Raw genomic sequence first — 23,728 nt, forward strand, 5'->3', positions numbered from 1 at the left:
ATTGTAACCTTAACTGTCATTTTCTGATCACATTTGTTTTTGTTTATTTTTGAATAATATCCTGTCTTAAAAACTTTTGCGCTGCAAGTCAAAAGTGGGCGGAAAATATTTAAGAATTTGAGTTGGATTAAGCATTAGTTCATCCTTCAGGTACAATTTTTTTTCTTAAACATTATTACGCAAATATGTGGTGAATTCAAAAAGCCAGCATATACTTTCTCTCCGTTTTCGGTAACCTTTGCCGAGAAATGTTCGTAACAGCTGATGTAACTCAAATAAAATTTTATAGAAGACAGAAATCACTTTTTTATTTATATAACATGAAATACCCGTATTTGAAGTTCAATAAGAATTGAAGTAACATTATGTTAGATGATTCAATTAGATTAAATTTAGACTATGTTTGTGAATTAAGTATAATAACTGAATGGAATATTTAAAAAATGTCATCGGAAGAATGGAATGCCTATTGTTGGTTTCGGTCGGGTGGCTCCTAGTGCGACGATTTATTACCTCTCTTGGTAGAACAACAGAGGACATGGTTATGGATACTCACAGTAGCTGTAGAATGTGTTTTCTTCACATTTTACCGTTATTTGCTTTCTCTGTACTGTCACGGAGTCGCATCTTTTCAGAGTCCGTGTTGTCATGGATGATTATCAGCAAAACGAAGAGTAATAATTTTTTTCTTTCTCACTAGTTTTGGATTAATGTGAATTTAATGTGGAGAAAATTTCATATTCTTTTATTTTTATGCTAAAAATGTCACATAAGTCATACTTGAATCTTGAGAGTATAATTTAAAATATACCTTACTGAGTTATCTGATATTCTTTTATTGAATTTTCTTCCTATTGCTGTTATTTATAAGTTCACCACTTTCCATAATGCTTTATGATAAACATACTTTTCCTTTTTGTTTTCTTGTCCAAATTCACTTTTTAGTACAGTATACTGATTAAAACTGCCTTTTCTGATGGATTCTGTAACTAAGATAACCAGTATGCTTAGTTAAAATATGATATGAAAGTAAGAAAAGTAATTTCTTTTTTTCTTATTTATATACAGTTATTCTATCTAGAATTTTTTTATAAGCTAATTTTGTAAGTAAATAATTTATTTAATGTATATATTTACAGTTCTAATTTTGTAAATTTTACAAGTTCATATTTAAGTAAAACCTCTTTTGATTTTGATTTTCACTATAAGTTTAATATATCTTCATTCCAAATTTAATGTACGTATACCAAAAAACCATCAAAGTACGTTAATATGAGTCACTCTTAGAAAATTAGTTTAAAGTTTTAAAGTAATTGTCGATCTAGTTCTTAGATAATTAAATTTTAAAACTCTAAAACAGCCTGATGATAATTCTCCCCTCCTTTTTCTTTTAGTTAAATTTGTTCTTGAAGATGTGTGTAAAATTCTGTATCATTCATTTTCTCATTATCTTATATTAAATAATTATTATTTTGTATTCAGTTTTGAAAATCATGTATTGTTTATTCCATGAAATTTTACTTTTACTTTTCTCTCCCCTCCCCTAAAATTGAGATATTTTTTAATAAACAAAAGAATCTTAGAAACATAAAAATCATATGAATAGAAAATAATCAAGTTATTGTTGTCAACGTGTACATGTACTTTATATGTGTGGGTTAGAAAATTTAATTTTAAGATCTGTGATGTTATCAAAGCTTTAAAAATTTATTAAACTATTATAAGTAATAAAGTATAATTTATATTAAAATTTTGGAGAAATATGTTTTTAGAAGTGAATTTTGAATGCTGCATATAAAATATAAATATCAATGAGTGTTATCTAAAATATAAACACAGCTTGAAAAATATCTTGAATTATTAATGAATTTTGATAATCGTTTACACTCCTCCACATATAAAATACATGAGTTTGCAGCTTTGCCTATTAGAAGATTTCATGATTAGATTTACTATTTTGAATATTACATTCTTACATATAACATATGTTGACACAACATTCATAATAAAGTTCTAAAATATATAAATATATACTATTCATGTATTTTCATAATACTAACAAAATTTGTATTATGAATTTTCATGCAATGTTTCATATTGATTTTTAGGTTTATTATATAAATAAGGTTATATTTTGGAATATACATGCTTACATACTGGATTGCTTTTAATTCTTTTGAATTTTATAGGCGTGGTTTGTTATCTTAGCAAATATGTAAATAAATAAATAAATAATAATAATAATAATAAAAACCCAGAGAAAATGTGATTTATATGTTCAAAAATTTCTAAGAAGCATATCCCCCCCCCTGCAAGACTAATAATTAAAAAAATTTCTAATAGGTAATAAATGTAACTTAAAGAAAACTATGGATATTTATCAAAAAATTCTTTAATTTTTTTTTTTAACATGATTCTAAATTTTACAAAGAAAATAATTCACAAAATGTAATTAAAGTGATTAGAATTAATTTCTTGGATTTATTTTATCAAAACAAAATACCATTCAGTTTAAACTAGAAAATATGTGCTCTATTGATATAAATTTCAGTTAATTGAAAACAAATTATACAAATGGAATGCATTTTAATTTACATTTTTTAATATTCATTTCAGTGATAATGCTTTCATATTCAAGATAAATTCATATTTTTTTGTTTGTTTAATTTTATTGTAGATTATTTGTTATTGATATTATTTTTATTCACTTAGTGGAACAAGAAATATAAACTTGTATATTATAAATACTTATTTGAAAATTCTTTAATTTTTATAGCCACAATTCTAAAATTTTTCTAATTAAGAAAATGTTCAATTAAAATGTAATTTAAATACTTTGAATATATTTCTTTTTAACTATATCTTTTTTTCAAAAAAAATGAGTATTGTTTTCTATGAAGTACTGTATTTAAGTTATACATGATAACATTTATTTCCGTGATAACACTTCTGTATATACCTTTAAACATCAGTAATCTTTTTAAACTTAACCAAATTTTTCTCTATTGAAGAGTAGCATAATTTTTATAACTTGCTTTAAAATTATTTAAATGTGCTTATAATCACCATTGCCATCATAATTACTTTTATGATGCAAATTAGTTTGTTCTTTTTTTTTAAATATGAATTAAAGTGCCAGTGATTTTTTTTTGAGTTAATTTAATTCTCAAAAAAATATTTAACTACTTTATTGTAAACCTGAATATAATCATTGTTTTTCTTTATCTAATCATAGTGAACCTGAAACAGTTGAGGGTGAATCAATTAAGCAGAAAGAAGTGCCGGATGAAGCCTCAGGTCGCCGTCCATCGTTGAAAGATATATCTGATGGCCGACGATTGTCTTCATCCGAACGAAGAGACTCTGAAACCATTTCAGAAGCTGAAGAAGAATATTTACGCAAAATGCTTTCTGGTGAGTTCTTGAGGGAAATTTTTTTTCTGACAGAAGTATTTGGAATATTATTGTCTATCGTCATCATAAGAAGCTCACAATTAAAAAAAAAAAGTGCTTTGAAATCTTTTAATATGTTGGGTATTTCAAAGAGACAACATAGTTTTACTTATTAAAGATTGGAATCATTAGATGTTTGATGTCAGATATGCAAATTATATTTTCAACCAAATTAAACTTTGTTGTTGAAATGCTTGGATATCAGAAAATTTTAATTCCAGAATACATCAATGAAATATTGTTTGATAATGTGGATGTATCTACATTAGATTTAAGTAATAAAGATAGTGAATTCAATGCTAAATTATGTTATGCTATGTTATTCAATGCTAAGATGTAAATTTGTTTTTTTTTATTAGACACATTAATGTAAAAGAAATTATATAAAAAATGAAAACTGTAAAATATAATAAATTATTATAAATTAAAATTATATAATAAATAAAACTGTTTTAAAAAAACTATCTATACAAATATTAAATATTTTTTTCCCTACCAGTTATTAAAATTTTAATCATGAATGCAATTGAAATGTTCATACATTAAAAAAAAAACACCCCTCATAGATCATTTAAAGAGCGGCAGATATTACATAACATGCTGCTTCAGTTAAGACATAATTTTAAAACAAGGTTATTAAAAGTTCTAGTTGATTAAAAAAAAAAAACCCAAGCTTGATTGTTACATTCTCTTTTACAATTATAAAATTTTAGTATTTTTCTTGTCTTTATAGTAAAAGTCATGCATAACTTAAAAAATACATTTGAAAAAAAGATGTTTTGACTATAGCCTACCTAGGTATATACCTACAGTATTTGCAAATAATAAATGTCACCTAGTAAGAGAATATTTTGTCCAAGTAAGCATTCTTGGTCTGTTCTGTCATTTCAAATTCTGAGAATTTAAAGTAAACATCGATATATTTACTTTGGAAATAAATTTATTTATTTATGGATCTGTGTTACATTCTTAATAAGTTTTCAATTTTCAAACTTTTTTCTCTTTTAGATGCTAACAAATAAATCTGAAATTTTTTCTAGAGATAAATAATTTATAATTAAATAAATTAAAATTTAAATAAATAAATATATTATATGTTTGCAGTGAATTATGTAGATGAAGTAAAAAATGTTTATTATGTTCGTTAAATTATGTTTTGAAATAAAAAAAAATGAGAATTCTGAAATGATTAAATTTTTATGATGCAGAAATGATTTTAAAATTGTGCTTACCTGCTCATTAAAATGTAAGGTTAAGTTCAAGTATCAAATTTGTTCTTTGCTAAAACAAGAATTTTAATCTTACAATTCTAGAAAACCATTTAGTATAATCATAAAATGCTATCATAATTTGCATATGACTTTTTTATGGTCAAAAGGTTAGAGTGTTAGAAACTTGATTATACAAGAATCTCGTACAGTGTTAATGAACACTTGCTTACCAGTAGGGGATGGACATGCTTATTATTATTATTATTCATCTGTGTTTTCAGTCATTTTTGAGTTTTAAAGAACTTGATTTCAAAGGAAGTGATCGAAATGTGAATGAAGTATATAAAATTCCATTATGTTACATGATTAATTGGGCGGTGGTGGTAATTGTAATTTTTTAAAATATTTTGTTTTAAAGATTTTATTATAAAACAACAGATTAATTCCCTTCATAAATGGTTAGTTCTCAATTGTGTATTCTTTTATTCTTTCAAAAAATATTTAACTATACTTTTTCCATTGTTAAAAATGTGCACAATTTATATGAGAAATAAGAAAGTGAAATTGCAATACTACAAAAGACAAAGTTATATAGAACAAACACAGTTATGCTTTTAATGGCAGCCAAAATATCACGTGACTTGATTCCTTTAGGAATGTTTATTTCAACACTCAATAAAACAGATGTAGGACTATTAAGTAAAACAACATTAATATCTATTATAATTTTATGTTACTAAAGAAACTTTGGTAAGGGAATTATGAAGATCAGCTGTATGCTTAAGGGATTTAACTGAATCTAAGTACAATCAGTATTTCCTACAAATCAGCTGCATATCAAAAGCAATTAATTTCTGATAAGATTGACTTTCATGGTTCACATTGTTTTTTTCTTTGATTTGATTGATTCAGGTTATGGAATAAATTTGTAATATATTTTAATTTTTCTTTTGTCTAGAAAGAAGAGGCTCTTTTCGTCCCCAGCCTAAACAAACAGTTGCTTATCAGGTGAATGTATAAAATTGATATTTTTACTTTAAATTCCTGATTTTAAGTATCTTCTAGAATTTTAATATAAATCCTTTCTTTTTAAAATTTTTTATTGCAGGTTCAACCCACAGATACCCTGGAAGGCATTGCAATTCGATATAATATTACACCTTCAGAACTTACCGTTTTAAATAAATTAAACTCCAGAGTCGTTTTTCCTGGCCAGGTATTTTGTTTTTAGACTTATTTGCTTAAAAGTTATATCTATGAAATATGAAAATGGGAATCATTTTTTTTTGCCTCAATTTCTTATTTATTTTTAATAATTTTATCATGATTAATTTTAATTTAAATATATATATTTTTAAATTTTCAGACAATTTATATTCCTGAAAAGAACAGCCTTCAAGCCTTAGAAGATATTCTGAAACAGAGTGCTGCTGCTATTGTAAGATATTATTTTAATATATCTTTATCAAGTTTTTATCTGCCTGTTCTGAATATTATTGCAATTATGTTAATGGAAATTACCAAAATTAAAGAGTACAACAAATCTTTATAATTTAGTTCTAGTTCACAATTTCAACTTTGTAGCAAGAAATGCGCATACACTTTTCCAACACGGTTTGTAGTAATTTACATTTAGGGGTTCTTTTCCTGTTTTAGAATCCCCAGACAGTATCAAGCTGAAGTGTCAATAATACAATCATGACTTATTGTATAAATTGTTACTAAGAATGAATTACTAAGATTGTTACTAAGAATGAATAAGATTTATTAGTTGAAAAGTGCCATATTTTGTATTATTACTTTTTGATATACTTTGTTTATATTGGCTGTATATCTGCATATGGGGGGAAATAAAGATAAAAGCTAATAAGTGGGGAGCATTATTTTGCTGCTTCTTTTATTCATTGCATTTGAGATTCAATGAATTAAGTTGAAGGAAAAGGAAGTAATATATATCCTGATTTGAATAGAAATTAATAAAAATTGGTAAATAGGATTAATTATCTAAATAAGAACAAATATTTTCCAGCAAATAACTTTATGTTAGCATTTCCTACTGTAGATAAAAGTAGAATGAATTTTATAAAAATTTTTTCCTTGTATGAAATATGCACTGACTTCATTTGTAGTAGTGCATTCATCATCATTAGTAGTGTAATATTGTCATATATGTTTCAAAGTAATTTTAAGAATAAATTTCAGCTGAAGTTGAAATGTTTTTGTCTTATGATATATTCTTCATACTCTTTGGATGGTCATCTAAATTTAGAATTTTAAAATAAAATTATTAAAATTTTTATAACATTGAATGCAAGAAAAAGTTACCCAGACTTCTTGTGATGTCGGTTATTTTTATAAATCTTATTTCTTCATTTATAAAATAATAATAATTAATTAAAAAAATTTTTAGCAGTGCTAACTTAATTAAGATAAGTAAATATTAATTACAAAGGAATAGAGATGATGAACATTAAATTTTTACTGTACATTTAGTTTTATATCTTTTCATTTACAAGTTTTTAAAAATTAGACCCACTTTTTTTCAAATTATAATTTTAATTCTAAATTTTTTAAAACAATGTTATTGCTTATTTTTAATGTGAGATGAAACAGCAAAGTCACTTTAATACAATTTAAAATTAGCCTATTCAATAGCCTTGAAATTTTCTAAACAACTTGGAAAAAATTTCTGTGTATGTATTCAAAAATATTTAAAAGAGAACCAAGCACTGAAGATAACAAAAATACTTGCTTGTACTTCATTGGTCCCCTTCCACTTCCTCTTATAAAGCGACTTCCAATTTATCCATAAAAATTTTCTTCTATTAAAAAGATGATTCTTATGTTAATCTCATCTCTTTTTTAAAATCTCTCTACTATATACTGTTTATTAGAATTGAGATTTTGTAAATCTCAATATTATTCTGCATTGTTTCATTTCTTGTAGTTTCTCTTTATTCTTTGTTTAAAAGAATGGAAATTTTAAAACTAAAACACATTACTGCAATTGATATCATTCAAATAGCTTTAACTTTTTAAAAATCATAGATACATTTCACATGTCAGTGAAATATTTGCTCTAATATGTTGGTTTTACAAATACAATTGCATATTTATTTTATCTATCTTATTTTGAACATTATTTTTTTTAAATATCATTCAAAATTTTTATATGGAATTTATTGAATGTTGTGAAATATAAGTAGTTCTTTAAAAATGAAGATTTATTATTATTATTATTATTATTATTAAATTGTTCTTGATATGATACTATCTTTTTTTTTGTTGCTACAATTGTATATGGAAATGTACCTGAATAATTCTACTATTCAGTAATAATGTTTTTTTAAATGAAAAGTAGCATGTAATTTGCTAATTAAGTGTCTTTAAATTGACCTTTGGCATTAATTTTAGGTTAGTTCATATGAATAAGTTAATCCATGTTGATTCTTTGGTCTTTTGAAAAATTTATTATTAGTAGAAGAAGGGCTCCTTCTCACACCCCTTTCCCCCCTAGAAGTTTTGTTTATTCTATTATCAGAACAAAAATTCATTGAATTCGTAATGCAAAATGTTTTCTCATATAAAAAATATTTTAGTTATTAAGTTATTACTATAAGTAGATTCTAACAGCTTTCAGGAACTTAGTTTTTATTGGAATATATAATAATATATTTTTTTCTTTGGGTCATTATTGTACTATTGATCACATTAATTGCAATGAAAGTCTGAACTACATTTTATATTACATTTTTTTTTTATTATTTAAGTTAAAAAACAATTGTACATGATGCTAGAATTCCTAGTTGAATATTCCTAGTTTGATTTTGGAACATTGTTGCTAAAAAATATTATAGAAAATTCATTTTAGAAAATATTATGAATTTTAATTAACTTTAGAATATATGGATTTGTATGATTACTTTTTTCTATCGATCTAATGCTATGAATCTTGTGGATAATGTGGTAATTGTAGTTAGCAATATGTGGGGTATAATGTTGGCATTGTGCACAACATTGGTTTTGGAGCAATCTCAGCATTTAAACAAGAGATCAAAAATTGCTGTTTGCCAATTTTAGATTTTTATTAGTGTATAGGATTATTAATGCATATTGAAAAGATAGGTTTTATAGGTATAAATTTTTAATAATTTAACATCTTTAATTATTGATTTTTGTGCTCCATCTTTTACCATAATGCATCATTTTCTTGATATTTTGCACCCATTATAATTTCCATGCAGTTTAATTCAGATTTAGCTATATTCCTTGTTTCTGTAACTAATTTGTTAGCTAATTTCCTGTAATGACTAAATTGTATTCAAATAATGCTTTTTATTTAATTTGTTTGCATAACTTCATATTTGTTTTCTGCAAAAAGTATTTGTAGATTTCATATTATGATAGATATTCAAAGAAAGTTATTTTACTAATTTTACATCTGTTCTATTTATGACTTCCTTCTGGAATCATGTTTCATGAAAGACCTAATTGTTCATATGATGTAATTTTCGGTTGAATATTGTTTTATTTAATGTGCTTTGTAATTTCATTTTCTTTTTGAAGAAGAAATATTTTCATTATTTATGTGGTTTACATGCAAAATCAGAGAGTGAATTTACAAAACAATAGAAGACATTGTGTAGTTAGAAAATAGACATCTTGCTATTTAAGATTTCAATGGCACTTTACTGTTATGTGACTTGACACCGTTAAAAAGATTCATATACACAATAAATAGAAAAAGTTTGAGGTTGTTGAGATTTGTCTGTCTTAATTTGATGCTTAAAAATTCTTTGTTGAGGTAATCAACAGCATTAGTTATGTATAAGATATTTAATTGATATTAAATACAACCAATATTCCCTGTAAATTAGCTAGTTACCATTGTAAATTGACTAAGTTAACTGGTTATGATATACATTTTAAAATTAATGTAAAAATAACCCATTTGTTTTATTCCAAGCATTTTAATGAAGCATTTAAGCAAATTCTTAAAGAACTGTTTCATATGAAAGAGCAACTAAATTATTTTGATAATTGGTGTACAATTGATTTTAATTATTATAAAGGGCAATTATATAGTGTGCCACACTTTTCTATTGTATCAAATGTTTTTTAAATTTATATTTTGACATATTTGAACTTCTTTCCTAAGGTTAAAATAAGTAATATATATTAGTTTTTATTATATAGGGAAATATTATTTTATTGCTATTTGTAGGTAACAAGTTCTTCTAGTTCATCTGAACAAAATAGTCCAAAGCCGGGCCATGTTGAGCGTGTTGCTGATTCTTCAGAAAAGATACCAGAAAAGACTCCTGAAATTTCAGAAAAGTACACATCTGATATATCTGTTTCAGAATTTGCTTTAAAAGAAAAAGTTTCAGATGGAACAAAAGAATCTCTCAGAATTAATTCAAAATATGTGACAGATGGTGAGGTAAACAATGTTATTCAAACTAATTTAAATTTTGCTTTATATACCATATAATTATTTAAAATAAGTTTTAATTTGTTTTGCTTTTGATTCTCTTTTTTTTTTTTTTGATAAGATATGAATGATATGTGTATATTTGTAATAGAATAAAGTGAAGATTATCATATTTACATTGTTTTGGTTGTATTTACAATAGATTAAAAAAATTTTGAGATTCATAAATTATAAAGCGCAAGAGATTCAGAATCATAATTTTCTTTCTTTCTTTCTTTTTTTTTTTCTGTTCAGATATTTGGGTCTTTTCTGTTTCAGATAATATTCACAATTTAGGTTCTGTTACATATATTTTCTTATGAGATATAATCCAAAATTATGAAACACCTTGATTATAAATAAATTTATAGCATTTCTGCTATACACTTAATATGTTTAAGGGTTTATTACATAAAACTAATATAGTTAATTTGTTGATGTCAAAGAAATGTATTCAATATTAGTTTTAGATTTTTTAAAAATATTTGTTGCTATTTATTTGGCTATAATTAACTAATAAACTAGATATCATGAGATTTTTAGTTTATTTTTGCAAAATATGATTATAACATTATATTAAAGTTACAGAATAATACTGATTGTTTAAATAGGTATTATTTACTGGTCAGTGAGTCTGAATAAATAATCAGTATAGTTAATAAATAATTAGATAGTGATTGGCACATTGGAATATTGTGATATCTTTTTACTGAAACTTTTTGCCAACCCAAGGGATAACAACCTTTGTCGCTATATCCCATACTGTTTACATTCTATGTTCAGTGTTGGCACATGCACTGATGTTTGGTGCCTCTGTCTCCAAAACCACTTTTTGCTTTACACTTATTTTTGATTTGTTAAACCTTGAATCTAGTATGATGCAATGTAGAACATTGGCATTTGAAGAAAAGATACAAAAATTTCCTAAATTGCTCAAGGACTGAAGCAAGCTCTTGGTATTAAAACATATCAAATTTCTCATTAGATCATAGTTATTTTCTGGAAAAGAAAAGACATTAAAGATACTGTGGAAAAAAAGAAAGGTGTATTTATTGCAAATAAAAATGATTTAAAGAGCCACGAATGAGATGGTCCCATGGAAGCAAGTATAAAACTTGCCTCCATGAAAGCAAACTTGTTTAATTGACTGTAGATGTCTGAAAATGCTAGAAAATTCTTTATAATTGTTTTTGAAATAAATTTAAAGCTGGATTTTGTGAATGGATAGCATTTTTATTTTCATTCCTCTTTAATCATTTCCTTTATTTTCATTTCCTTTTTAGCCATACTTTTATTGCGAATAAAAATTTGAAATGAAATTTTCAATTTGGAATTTTGAAAAAGAGTTTTAAATAATTTAAATATGACAAAATACAATTTTATATCGACAAGTATTTGTAAAATGGAACACTTAGCATTTTAAAATAAGTCAGTATATTAGTACATGCATATGTAACATGAACATTGGATGAACAAATGTTCTACATATAACAATAACTTATCTTTAGCAATATTTTTCTAGGTTCTTGTATTATCATTACAAACAAGTGTTATTGTTTTATTATTTTCAATATTTTAGATTTATAATCAGAATTATCTTAGTTTTATGAATAAAATTTCAATTTTGTTGAATGTTTTAATAAATTAAGCAGTTATTTTAAATATAAAATTGCTTATTGCAGGGTGTGGTTGGTGGCATTTTGATTGTAACAACCAATCACATAATTTTTGATCCTAATGTTTCTGATCCATTGGTGATTGAATATGGATTGGAAAAATATGGCGTTGAAGCACCAATGAATTGCATTGTGAGAGCTGCTTTGTATACAGATATCTTCCGGATGAAAATAAAAGATGCCAAGTTAGTTTCATTGGTTGAAATTATGTAATGATTATTAAATAATTTAAGTGTTTGATTTTCCTTTTAGCTGATTTAAGTTGATTAAAATTAACTATTGCTTTCCATGCTATACAGTTTTCTTTTTTATGTTATGCAAATGAAATTATGAAATTTTCCCCCTTTTCTTTGAGAAATACCATAAAAATAATCTTGGTTTATACATTATATAAAATATCCGTGAAAACGATTAGTTTCAAATTGGAATATTCAAAGAAATAACGTTCTTGATCCTATGTCATACTGCCATTAGATCAGGAGGAAACAAATTATTAATAATAATAATAATAATTGAAATACTGCTTATAAAATGATAAATTTTGTAATAACTTGTTTGATCATATTAACCATGATAAAACTTATTTGTTGTGAATTAGAGTATGCGCTTGTTTCGTACTGCACTGCTAAATATACCAAATTATAAAATCTCCTAAAACGTATTAGTTTTCATGAGTTTCATTTATTGTGAGTTTATAATTGAACTCTCATGTTCATTTGAAAATAAACTACTGATTGACTGTTTTTTGATTTTTTGACTTTTATTAGCTTTATTGGAAATTTTCTTTTTATAAATTAATATTTTTAACCATATTAATTTATTTAAATATTTGGGAATAGTAATTATAATTTTGTTATAACTTATGTATTATAAAATTATAATGAATATTAGTGATTTACATTATTGTTTCAACTTACTCTTGATGTGACCATTTATATTTACTGCCACTAAAAATAAATTTTAAAGTAAAATGTAATTTCAGATTGTATTTTTACTCGTAGTACGTAGGGTAGAGTTCTGTGTTTTTCGGATTAGGTACAATAGTTAAAGAATGATTTGTGTATATACACTGTGGAATTGTAGACCCTTATGTTTTCAATTGTATAAATATTTTCATTTTATTTAAACTTATATATAATATCTAATTTCATCAACAATGTAACTGCAATCCGTTTAGAGCTTTCAATATTTAGAGGAAACATAGTACAGCATTGTTATCCCCAAAGCCCCAATATCTATGGCATGTATACAGATTAATGAAGCATATATTTTTGTTTTTTTAAAGTAATATGTTTACATTTTTGTTACTGTTCATGTTCAGTAACAAAGGTCATTGGTTATACTCCGTATTTTTTGAAGATGAGGAATGCATTATGCACTTTTTCCCCTTTCTGAAATGGCAAAATTGGATTTTAAATGTTAAATCTGAAATGAATAAAAAAAGGTATATAAATGAAAGATAAAATAAATGAAAAAAAAGGCATATAATTGTCAGTAAGAAAAGTTAACTAAAAATATTGTCTTATTAGATTTTTCGTATATAAATATGAATATATTATCTTTATAAGTATACATATATTTTAAAGTTTTATGACTTTTTTTTTATTGTTCAGTTGTGTAAATCCTTATGAATAAGATGTATGCAATTAAAGACATTAAAGATTAACATAAAGGTTAGAAATTTCTTCATAACCAGCTGACTTGCATCTTATTATTTTTAATTGAATGATAATTATGGTAAAATTATGATAACTGTGTAAATACAGTAGTATAACAAAAGGTAACACTACTGTGCAATGTTGGATAGATTATAGCATCCTTATTGCTACAAAGCATAAGCCACCATTGGATATATGAATTTAATTTTATATTTTGCGCACAATTTTTTTTATAGCAGTTTGAAGAAAATAATGAAAATGTAAATTGGGCATAAGACCAATTTGACCGACAAATTTCCATATTTCTGTTGTAAGTTGGAAATGCATTCCGTTGTAATTCCAGGACAAATTGGTGCATAATATATTACAGCATGCACTTGAGCGATATAAATTTGAAAAGTTATAAATATTTTATATTTATCTGATATTTTTTTATATAACTATCTGCATATTGTTTTTTTTTCTTTTTTTAATTATGTGAAGAAATGTGTATATTTATAATATATAAATGTGTATATAGAAACAGATAAAAAATTTTCTATAGTATCTAGTAGACTTAATTTGTATAATTTATTATTTTATATTTGTTTTCAATGTTTATAATAATGTTTCAAAATATACAAATTATGTTTGGTTTTTGAATTTCTATTTATTTAAATAATAAAACTGTTTTTAAAAAGTAATTTCTAAGATTATTCTTATAGATAATTTTAAATATTTTTTTAGTATTTGTTTATACAATTTATCTCTGTTTTTTAAGTTTCTATTTGTCACTTATAAAGTTTAAATTTGATAATGAAATGATATCTTTTGCAGTAACCAGTTTTAGACTTTGACTTTTTAAAAATCATGATTTCATTAATTTAGCAATCATGAAAGATATATTTCTAATTGTAGAATTTGCATTTATTTCTTTTTAGTGTTAGTGATGGAAATGTGGATGTGTATCATTCAAAGAATCTGAGCATGAAAAAAAGTAAATCAAACATTGAAAAACTAGGAGGAAAAATGGAAAAAGTCAAACCACTTAGGCGTTACAGTGCAGCTGAAGTTGGCAACAAGCGGGCTGATTTTAGCATGCCCTTTAGCAGTTCATTTCAAGAAAATTTGTCTAAAATTTGTGAAGCAGCTGATCCTGATGAAAATGAAGAAGAGAATGAAACTGATTCTAGTAAACCACCATCTCCACCAAATGATGAAGGCACCAGTCCACTTTCAGATTCAGTAGCAAATTTGTCAGAAGTAGATGGATCTAAACATCCTGCTGTTAAAGCTGTGTTGTCCAATTCCTCTTCTTTTGATTCTGAAGAAGGTTATGTTTCCAGAAAAGCATCTATGTCAGATGATGATACTGCTATCCTAGCTCCTGAATCTGGATCTCCAAAGAAGAAATCTAATTTTGAAAAAACTAAGCACAAATTGCATAAAGGGCTCAAAAAATTTTCTCTCACTGATGGATTATTTTCTGCACCTCATGGGAGTCGGCGTATGTCTCTACCTGCTTTCACTTCATTACCAGACTTTAAGCATAAAAACTCTTCAGTCAAAAGTCCTGTATCTGGTGAGAAAGCCGCAGAGAAACCCAAATCAGGAAATGCTATCTATGTAAATATGGTTGATGAAAAACCTGAGCTTTTTGCTCCATTGGATAGTAAGTAAATGTTCTAGTATTTTGTTTTAAATGAAAAATATTAATTATTGTATAGTTGAATAAAATATTGTGTTTTCCTTTAAACATACTGAAACTTTATTGATATTTTTTGAATTAAGATCAGTTGACCACTGATCACTAAACATAAATATTGATAAAAAAATGTTTTTGAGTTGAAATGGGAACAGTGCAGTTACAATATAATTAATAAATTTGTTTAGGAAATTAAATGTCAAATAAAAATTTTTGTATTTGACACATTTACACAAAATTTGTGTGTTTCTGTTGCAATAACACAGTGCCTTTTTGTTTTTATAATAACAAAAAGTTCATTTTTTTATTTTACAAATAAAGGAAATTTTTAGTCTTTTTAGAAAATTATGCCAACCTTCCTACTTTTTTAAACAGAGACTTATTTTAAATAATAATTATACACAAAGAAGATAATCTGATGTGTATAAAAGAGCATTGAAATCATGAATATCTATTACAAAAGAGGAGCATTTTGCATTATTCTGGCAATTTTTATGTTTAGAGACATTATTTTTCAATACATATCATTTGAATAAGTGAACTAAAAAATGATCTTTAATGATTAAAATACCTTAAAATGACCTTAATGAACTGAAATAAGAAATTTGTCTTGAATTTTTTTACTTGTTAATATAATACTTAGCTATGAATGTCTATATTAAATATATATATAATATATTAAATTGTTTGTTTACTTATTTGTTTTATAAATAATAATTATCACTTCAACTAAATTTTTTGTGAATTGATGTTTACCTGAAATTTACTTCAGATTAATATTATTTATATGTATAGTTATTTGATTTCTAAAAAAGTTGTTGCATTTTGTAATTTAATTTTTCTGTTAATGATGTAATTATTTTGAATAATTTTTCTCCTACATATGTAAATAAACCATAAAAACTTTCTTTGTAATTTACATGCCCCTCAAACCCCCCAAATTTGGATATTTTGGATGAAGATATGGGTTTGTATAAAACCTACCTGACTTTTAATATGTTAATTGAAATTGTGAGATATTTTTTCACCAGTTATTCATACATGTACTTATTTCACAGAACTTATACCTCGTCCTGCCAAGTCTTTCTGTGACACGCCTCTCTACTTATGTTTAAGAATGGGACAGCCAATTGCTAAGTCATCCACTCATACCTCTGTGATTCACTTTGGACATAAAATGAAGCCTGAGTATTGGTTTAGCATTCCGAAAGACAGGCAAGTATCTAGGTTCTATTAATATTTTGGAGATACCGTTTTGAATGTATGGTAAACAAACTACTGCCTAGTTTTATCTACTTTGAATACCAATATCATATTGTATAAATATTTGATATGTGATGCAGATTTAAAATTGTCCTTAGTTTTGCCAAAAGGAATCTTTGTTCTTAAAAAAAATACAGGTATTAAAGAAAAACATTTTAATGCTGTATGACAAGAAGAACAGTTTTCAAGAGAATTAAAACTCAGATTTATTTTTGATCTCACATCTATATTATATCATTTAATACTAATATATTTAATGATGTCAATATTTTTAGCAAATCAAGACTATTCTGTACAGATTGATCATGCAATTTTATCAAAATTATCCCGAGTTCATTTCAAGTTAGATAAGAAAATATCTGAAATTTGAGGTTTTTAAAGCTAAAAACTTTTATGTCTTTATAACTTTAATGTGTGTATAAAATAATAATTTCTGTAAAAAAAATATATTATAACAAATATTAGATGATAAAGAGACTGTGACAGAGAAACTTTTTTTAAAAAAATTTTAAAGTCTGAATAATTGAAAAAATATTTTAACATGCATATTTCTTTAATTTGTAGTGTGGACGATTTATACTTTTTCTTCCTGCGATGGTGTCCTGACAAATATGGCGATATTGATAAAATTGATCTTGAAGCTTTAGGCTACTTGCCTATTGAACCAGAAAGTCATGAAGAACCAGAAGAGAAAGTGCTTAACCCTAATCATCGCAGGGCTAGCTGGGCTTTTCCATGGAGGAGAAAGTCTAAAGATGTTACAGAAATATCTTCTACTTCTAGTCCTGAAGATTGGGAGGTATAAATATATTATTTTTTTCAGTAGCTATTTAATTTTATTTGCTGTTGATTACATACTACCATAACTCTTTTTTTTTTAGCAATTTCCAAAATTTTATTGAAGTTTATGTTAAAGATTTTGTCACATGAACTGATTAATAAATTACTTTCTTGATATAACTATTCTATAACAGATTTCACAATTTTATATTTTTTTATGCATTTGAAGATTTTATGTTCTCTCATTAACTACTCCAATTCTCTTTATTGGTAGTAGTTATATAAAGCATTTTCAGTAGTTATATAAAGCTGTGTTAAGCTTCAGTAGTTAAATATAATATTTCTGTGGTTAGTTTATACAAGAATGCAATTTTTAAAAAAAGTTATTATTGTAATACTTTTAAAGTCTCATATCAATTTATAAATTTACATCGGAAATAATGTTGCTAAAAATAAATAATTTTGAGAGGATGTAAAAAACTAATTTTTTGAGTTTCAAATTCTTATTAGTCTAAAAAGTTGCTTTTCAGCTTGTTAAATAATTCAAAAATATGGAAAAGAATTATATTTTGTTTCTTCAGTGTTATGAAGTTTTCAGAGATTCTCCCATTCCTAGTATTAACCTTACATTAAAATATAAAGTGTATGTTTTTGCTCCTTATATCATCTAAATACCTCGTTTTAATTGCAAATGACAAAAAAAAATATATATATAGTTTAAAATCCTACTTTTATTATATTCATACAAACACACACACACACAAAAGGCTACAATTTTAAAATTTAAGAAGAAAAATTGTGTTTTTTACAATGTTATAATGGGAATTACTGTAGTATTTTAAATTACATGAGACCATTTTAATGGATAATCTGTTAATGCAAATGATTTTATGCATTCTAGTTTGATAAGAATTCAAATGTTCAAAAATTATTCAAAGTTCTATGTTAATTTCAAAATTTTTATGAATTGATCTAGAATTTACCGCCACCTTAATGAGGAAGCAATTGCAGTTTGAGTTCCATACCTTATTCTACCATACAGTCAATTAGAATAAGTTAAATAAAATTTATTCAGTAAAAAAAAAAAAAAAAAAACATCTTAAATTCAGATTTTTTGATTATCTTTGATTTGAGAACAGATTGCATATTGAGAGCGAAGTAAATCTAATGTTGTTTTTTCTATTTTGGCTGACTGCAGTTGCAATTTTTAAAGGTGTGCAATTTTTAAGGCTCATTATAATTTAATACATGAAAAGATGATATTTTTGCTCCATCGTGCATTTCATATATATATATATATATATATATATATATATATATATATATATATATATATATATGGCAATAGGTATTTTTTCCTCATACTTGAATGGTTATAAGTAACAATTTTAATGATTGATTTACCAAAGTGTAATTGTTGGGATAAGAAGAATTTTTTAAAATTATTTTTGTTATGAGATATATTAATTCAAGATAATAGTTTATTTTTAAAATTAGAGTTGCCAAGTTTTTACAGACCAAATAAAAGAATTGTGACAATTATATTTTAAAAATAATTTTATTCTAAAAAATTGAATTTTTACAAGATTTTTTTTTAAATCTTGTAAATTGTCAATTATTTTGTTTCAAAATACCTTCAATTACAATGCTTATGTAATATTTATTCCTTTTGCATAGTTCCTCGACTATTTAGGAGCTAAAACTGAATCTGTTCATCCTCCTGAGCTACTTACACCTTCAAAAATTTTGAATGATGAACAATTGTTAGAGGTGTGTATGCAGTTTATTCTGGATTATATCTTTTTTTTGTTGTTGTTCAACTTTTGTTAATTTTCATTTACATTACTATTTTATCACTCTAAAATTGTAATAGTTGAATGTTTTAACTGTATTCTTATGTGAAACCATAAATATTTTATTTTTCCAGATCAATAAACATTTGCCTGCTAGAGCTATGAATCCTTGGGAACTTATCTATGGTTCATATTTGCATGGATTCAGTCTGAAAACCATGTATCGGTCTATGGCCAAATATGATTGTCCAGTGCTCCTTGTGATTGTGAATAGAAATGATGCAGTAAGTGGTTTATAATTTTATTTTCACCTGTCTAAATTTATGAAGGTTATATTCTTTTAACAAGATTTATCGTTATTTTTTATTGCAAATAAATTGTTTAGTAATTTTAAGATAATTTTTGGCTATGCATAATTATATATTGAATTTGTTACATATAGGATATACATTTGTTGAGATTTATATGCATTTTATTCATTATAAAAAATGTATACAAACTATAAATGGCTCCATGTAAGGAACATATTTATAGAAATTTATATGCATTATATAGAATCCAAACAATTGCCAAAGGAGTTTTTCTCTATGAGTGCTAGATATTGTAATTAATTGCCTATAGAAAACAAGTATGCTCCAAAATTTTAAATTCGGTTGTTAAATCCATCTTTAGAGGGTTGTTTCTACATGACTTTATGTAATGATGGTTATTTTTTTTTTTTAATTGCGATAATAATGTTTGATAAGGCTAATATTTATATACAGCACATATGTTCTGACTAGTAATAATGTCATGTGACAACAATTAGTATGCTTGCAATTAGTATGTAACATTATAAGAGCTTGAAATAATCTCTGTGACGTTTATGCTGGAAGAAACTTGTTTTCTTTTCTTTTGAATGCTGTAGCACCCCCTTTTTTCCACTCATTTACACATACATGTAAGTTCTAATATATATATATTTGTTTCATCGATATAAATAATTCATAATTTGTATAATATTTTTGATTCTATTTTAAGTTTCAACTGTCAAATTTTGCTCTAATAATTTTCATGATTGTAACTAAGTTTTGAAAGCACTTTGATTATTCTTTTTGAAATACATGTATATGTATGTATGTATGTATATGTATAATCGAATCTTTGTAATCTGATAACATTCTTCCATTATAACTTTAAGTAAACAAAAATAAATATTAATTAATAACATTGGAATTAAATATTAGAGATAGAAAAGGCCATTTAATTCTTTGAGAGTTTAAAATACAGAAATTCCCTAAAAAATTAGTTTGGTATATTGCTTGTATAGTAATTCGGATGCAAAATTTTGATACTTGCATAAATAAAATGAATAATGTTTTAAAAAAATGTATCGTATACAAGTAATACTTGATTTCATGTATTTTAGATTTTTGGTGCTTATTTGTCATCTACTCTTCGATTAAGTGATCATTTTTATGGAACAGGAGAGTCATTTCTCTTTACTTTCCATCCGGAATTCAAGGTGGGTTTTTAGAAATTTTAATAGAATAAGATTTGTTAAATATCTTATTGGATTTTTAGATAGTATTTCACTAAATTTATAAACTAAGAGCTCTTAATTTTTCTAAGTTGTGTTGTGCCTTTACAATTTAATGAATTCCATAGAAAATATATAGTACCTTTTCTTTCTTATAGATTTATCAGTGGTCAGGAGAAAATGACTATTTTATAAAGGGAAATGTTGATAGTTTCTTTGTTGGATCATCTGAGTAAGTTCAATATATCTATTTTTTTATTTAGTTATTAAGATTTGTGTGTTTTTATTTCAAATCAATTTACATCGATATTTTTGCTTGAAATTTTCTTATTGTTAGTATTTTAAGAATGCATACTTTTGTTGTTGTTGTTTATGAATGTTAAAGATGAATATCTGTATGAAAGATTTAGAACACATCTGTAAGATTTGAGTTTTGTCCTTAGTTGAAAACATTATCTGTTTTTATTTTAAATATTGAGGGATTGTTTTAAGTAATTTTTGGATTTTGTAATGAATCAAGATATATAACTACTAAATGCTATTCTTATTAACATAAGAATTTTTTAAAAGAATAAGTAATTATTATTTATAAATATAATAAAATAACTCAAATAGCTTAAAATAAACTTCCTCTGTTTTATGTTTTGTATTATGTTCCAATATATCATTTCAGTATAAAAAAGCCTAGTTTCTTTAAAAAAATTTTTTAGGATTTTATTTTTTAAAATTGTAGTAGTTAATTGATTTAATTGTAGTTGGTATTGATTTGATGGATTATTCTAGAATTCCAACCTTTTAATTTTCTTTTTTTCTTCTTCTGTTTACAAATTTAAAATTTTATTTTATTTTTTGGCTTAAAGAATTTATTTTTAAAATTATGCCTTTCTTACCATAAAAATGTTGGTTTTTAGTTATATTAAATAGCTCAAATAGACAGCTTCAAATTCTGTAAATTTAAAAATTTGTAATTAACCCTTAACTGGGGACGTGCGGTGTGTGAGACCGCTAACGATGGATTTTCTGTTACCTCTATTCTATTTTGAGCTCAATTGAATGGATTGACCCTGTAGCTTCCTGTTTTATGACCTTGAATACACGTGCACTTTTTCAACCGATTTCAGCAGATGCTTTTTAAAATAATTCAGTTATTTCTTCGAGCGCGGTCTCTAAGACCGCATCTCCCTGTTAGTGTCCCAGTGATAAACAAGGCTTAGCAGTTGGCGGTAAAACTTGGTCCCCGAAATATCATCCAGTTTACTGATCCTATATTATTCCAGATACTTTTAAATGAAGAATAAAGTGATTTTAGTGATAAGGATAATTGTACAGAAGAGTTTTTTGATGAAAGTTCATATTCAACTGATTCTGATATGTATGCTCAAACATAATTAATTTTTCTAGTGTTGATGTAGTTTGAAAAATTTATAAAATATATTAATATATCAAGAGATATATATACAGAATTTATAGGTTGATTTTTATACTAGTTATTTAAAATGCCCTAGAAAACCGTGTTATGAAAGTCACATAAGCCGATAAAAAAAGGGCCAATTTTATCCATTGTTATTTTTTTTATTTTTCATATAATTGTTGAATTTTACATTATATTGTCTTCTATATACCTTCATATACTGTAAAAATAAATATGATTTAAACATTAAAAAGTAATATGCTTTTTCAAGAATATTATTTATTGTAACATGTAATTTGAGAAGAAAATGTATGTTCCAACACATTTGCTCTTTTCAATGATAATATATTTTGGAAAGTTTCTAAAACATGTCTATATATCAAGAAAAATATCTGCAAAATATATTGGCAGTTTTTCATATTAATACATTCATTAGAAAATTTAATTTGAGTGTAAATGAAATGCGGTCTCGTAGACCGCACCTCCCCAGTTAAGTCCTAAAGTTTCACCTCCCCAGTTAAGGGTTAAAATTACAAAATTTGAAAAATTTCAAATTTTGAAAAGAAAAAAAACAAAAAACAACCCACATTTATTCAATTTTGTTGTTTCTGATATATAAGTTGAAGTCAAATTAATGCAGCCAAGATTCAAATAAGTTCAGTCATTATTATTTTTTTTCTTTCTTTTGCAGGGGCCACTTTGGTTTGTGGCTTGATGATGATTTATTCCATGGACGTACTAATGCTTGTCAGACTTTTGCAAATGAGCCACTTTGTCCGGAAGAAGATTTTGAAGTCAAATCATTAGAGGCTTGGGGATTTGTATAAAGTGAAGATGATTTGTACAGAGAGAAAAGCCATGACTATAAATATATGTTGAATCTGGTGTATTTTTTGTTAAACTTTTAATTTATTCCTTATTGTATTTTTCTGTTATCCAGGAAAATAACTAAATATTTGTGATTTACTTCACAGCATCATGTAGTTTTGTATATAAAATCATAAATGTAATAGTTTAAATATATTGTCTACTGAGTGTGTGATTTTTTTCCTTTTATTTAAAACTCTTGTCAAAGCTTAATGATTCTTGAGTTAATTAGAACATGAAAACTGCCCTGCATTATGTATAGTTTCACCATCAAATATTTAATCAACTGTGTCAATTTGCCAGTCAACTAGGTATAATGCAGAAATATATTTCAAGATCCAATATTAAACAATTAACTAGACATATATATATTTAATTTTGTTTAGATTTTAAAAAAAATAATTCTTTACAAAAACAAATAAATAATTTGGAGTTAGTCTTTAAGTCTGCATTCATTATTGTTTCTCTTGAATTTATTATATTAGTTTTAATGGAAACATCGTTCTTTTTTGAAAAAATATCTAATGTAATATTCCTTAATTCATTATATATTAATTATGTTCAGATAACTCGTTTGCTACTAGAAAAGATTTGTCTTAGAGTGTTTCTCTCTCACATTACTGCATCATATGGTTAAGATGTAAAGATCTAAAATTAAAGCAAGAAAAGTATTACGAGGATGATATTTATAGGTTAGCATACTATTTGTAAATTGTGACATGCCATTTACAAAGTCATTTATAATATTCTGAAGCAATTCATTTAAACTAGAATTACTGAATTTGTCATATAATTATTTTTTGTAAGGTGGGTTTCTTTAAGAAAGGATTTTTTAAATTGTAATAAAATTTTTGATTTAAAATTAATCAAAGTTTTGAGTTTTCTCTCTCAATGACTTTGGAGCATAAAATCCATTTTTGCACTATTTTAAATTTAAAAA

General features: G+C 25.1%; 1 protein-coding gene across 2 annotated transcripts; it reads left to right on the plus strand.

The window, feature by feature from the left end:
• LOC129966676 (oxidation resistance protein 1-like) lies at positions 1 to 22,956 on the plus strand. Of its 2 annotated transcripts, none has more exons than XM_056081191.1 (15): positions 1 to 150; positions 3,236 to 3,414; positions 5,623 to 5,672; positions 5,773 to 5,880; positions 6,031 to 6,102; positions 9,889 to 10,107; positions 11,820 to 11,998; positions 14,392 to 15,122; positions 16,214 to 16,370; positions 16,983 to 17,217; positions 18,876 to 18,968; positions 19,126 to 19,275; positions 20,400 to 20,495; positions 20,669 to 20,742; positions 22,613 to 22,956. In XM_056081191.1, the coding sequence occupies exons 2-15, from the start codon at positions 3,405 to 3,407 to the stop codon at positions 22,746 to 22,748; spliced, it is 2,310 nt and encodes a 769-aa protein (XP_055937166.1). In that variant the 5' UTR covers positions 1 to 150; positions 3,236 to 3,404; the 3' UTR covers positions 22,749 to 22,956. The 2 variants fall into 2 exon arrangements, with proteins under 2 accessions (XP_055937166.1, XP_055937164.1); XM_056081189.1 differs by lacking the exon at positions 1 to 150 and adding an exon at positions 498 to 674.
• Positions 22,957 to 23,728: the final 772 nt, after the last annotated feature.

This window comes from Argiope bruennichi, chromosome 4 (genome assembly GCF_947563725.1).
Source record: "Argiope bruennichi chromosome 4, qqArgBrue1.1, whole genome shotgun sequence".
NCBI lineage: Eukaryota > Metazoa > Arthropoda > Arachnida > Araneae > Araneidae > Argiope > Argiope bruennichi.

Bases quoted from the DNA above. Each gene is read 5' to 3' on its own strand.
- LOC129966676 (XM_056081189.1), top strand. From the start codon at position 649: ATGGATGATTATCAGCAAAACGAAGA. The intron at 20,496-20,668 runs GTGGGTTTTTAG...TCTTTCTTATAG, and splicing joins CTTTCCATCCGGAATTCAAG to ATTTATCAGTGGTCAGGAGA. The intron at 20,743-22,612 runs GTAAGTTCAATA...TTTCTTTTGCAG, and splicing joins TTCTTTGTTGGATCATCTGA to GGGCCACTTTGGTTTGTGGC.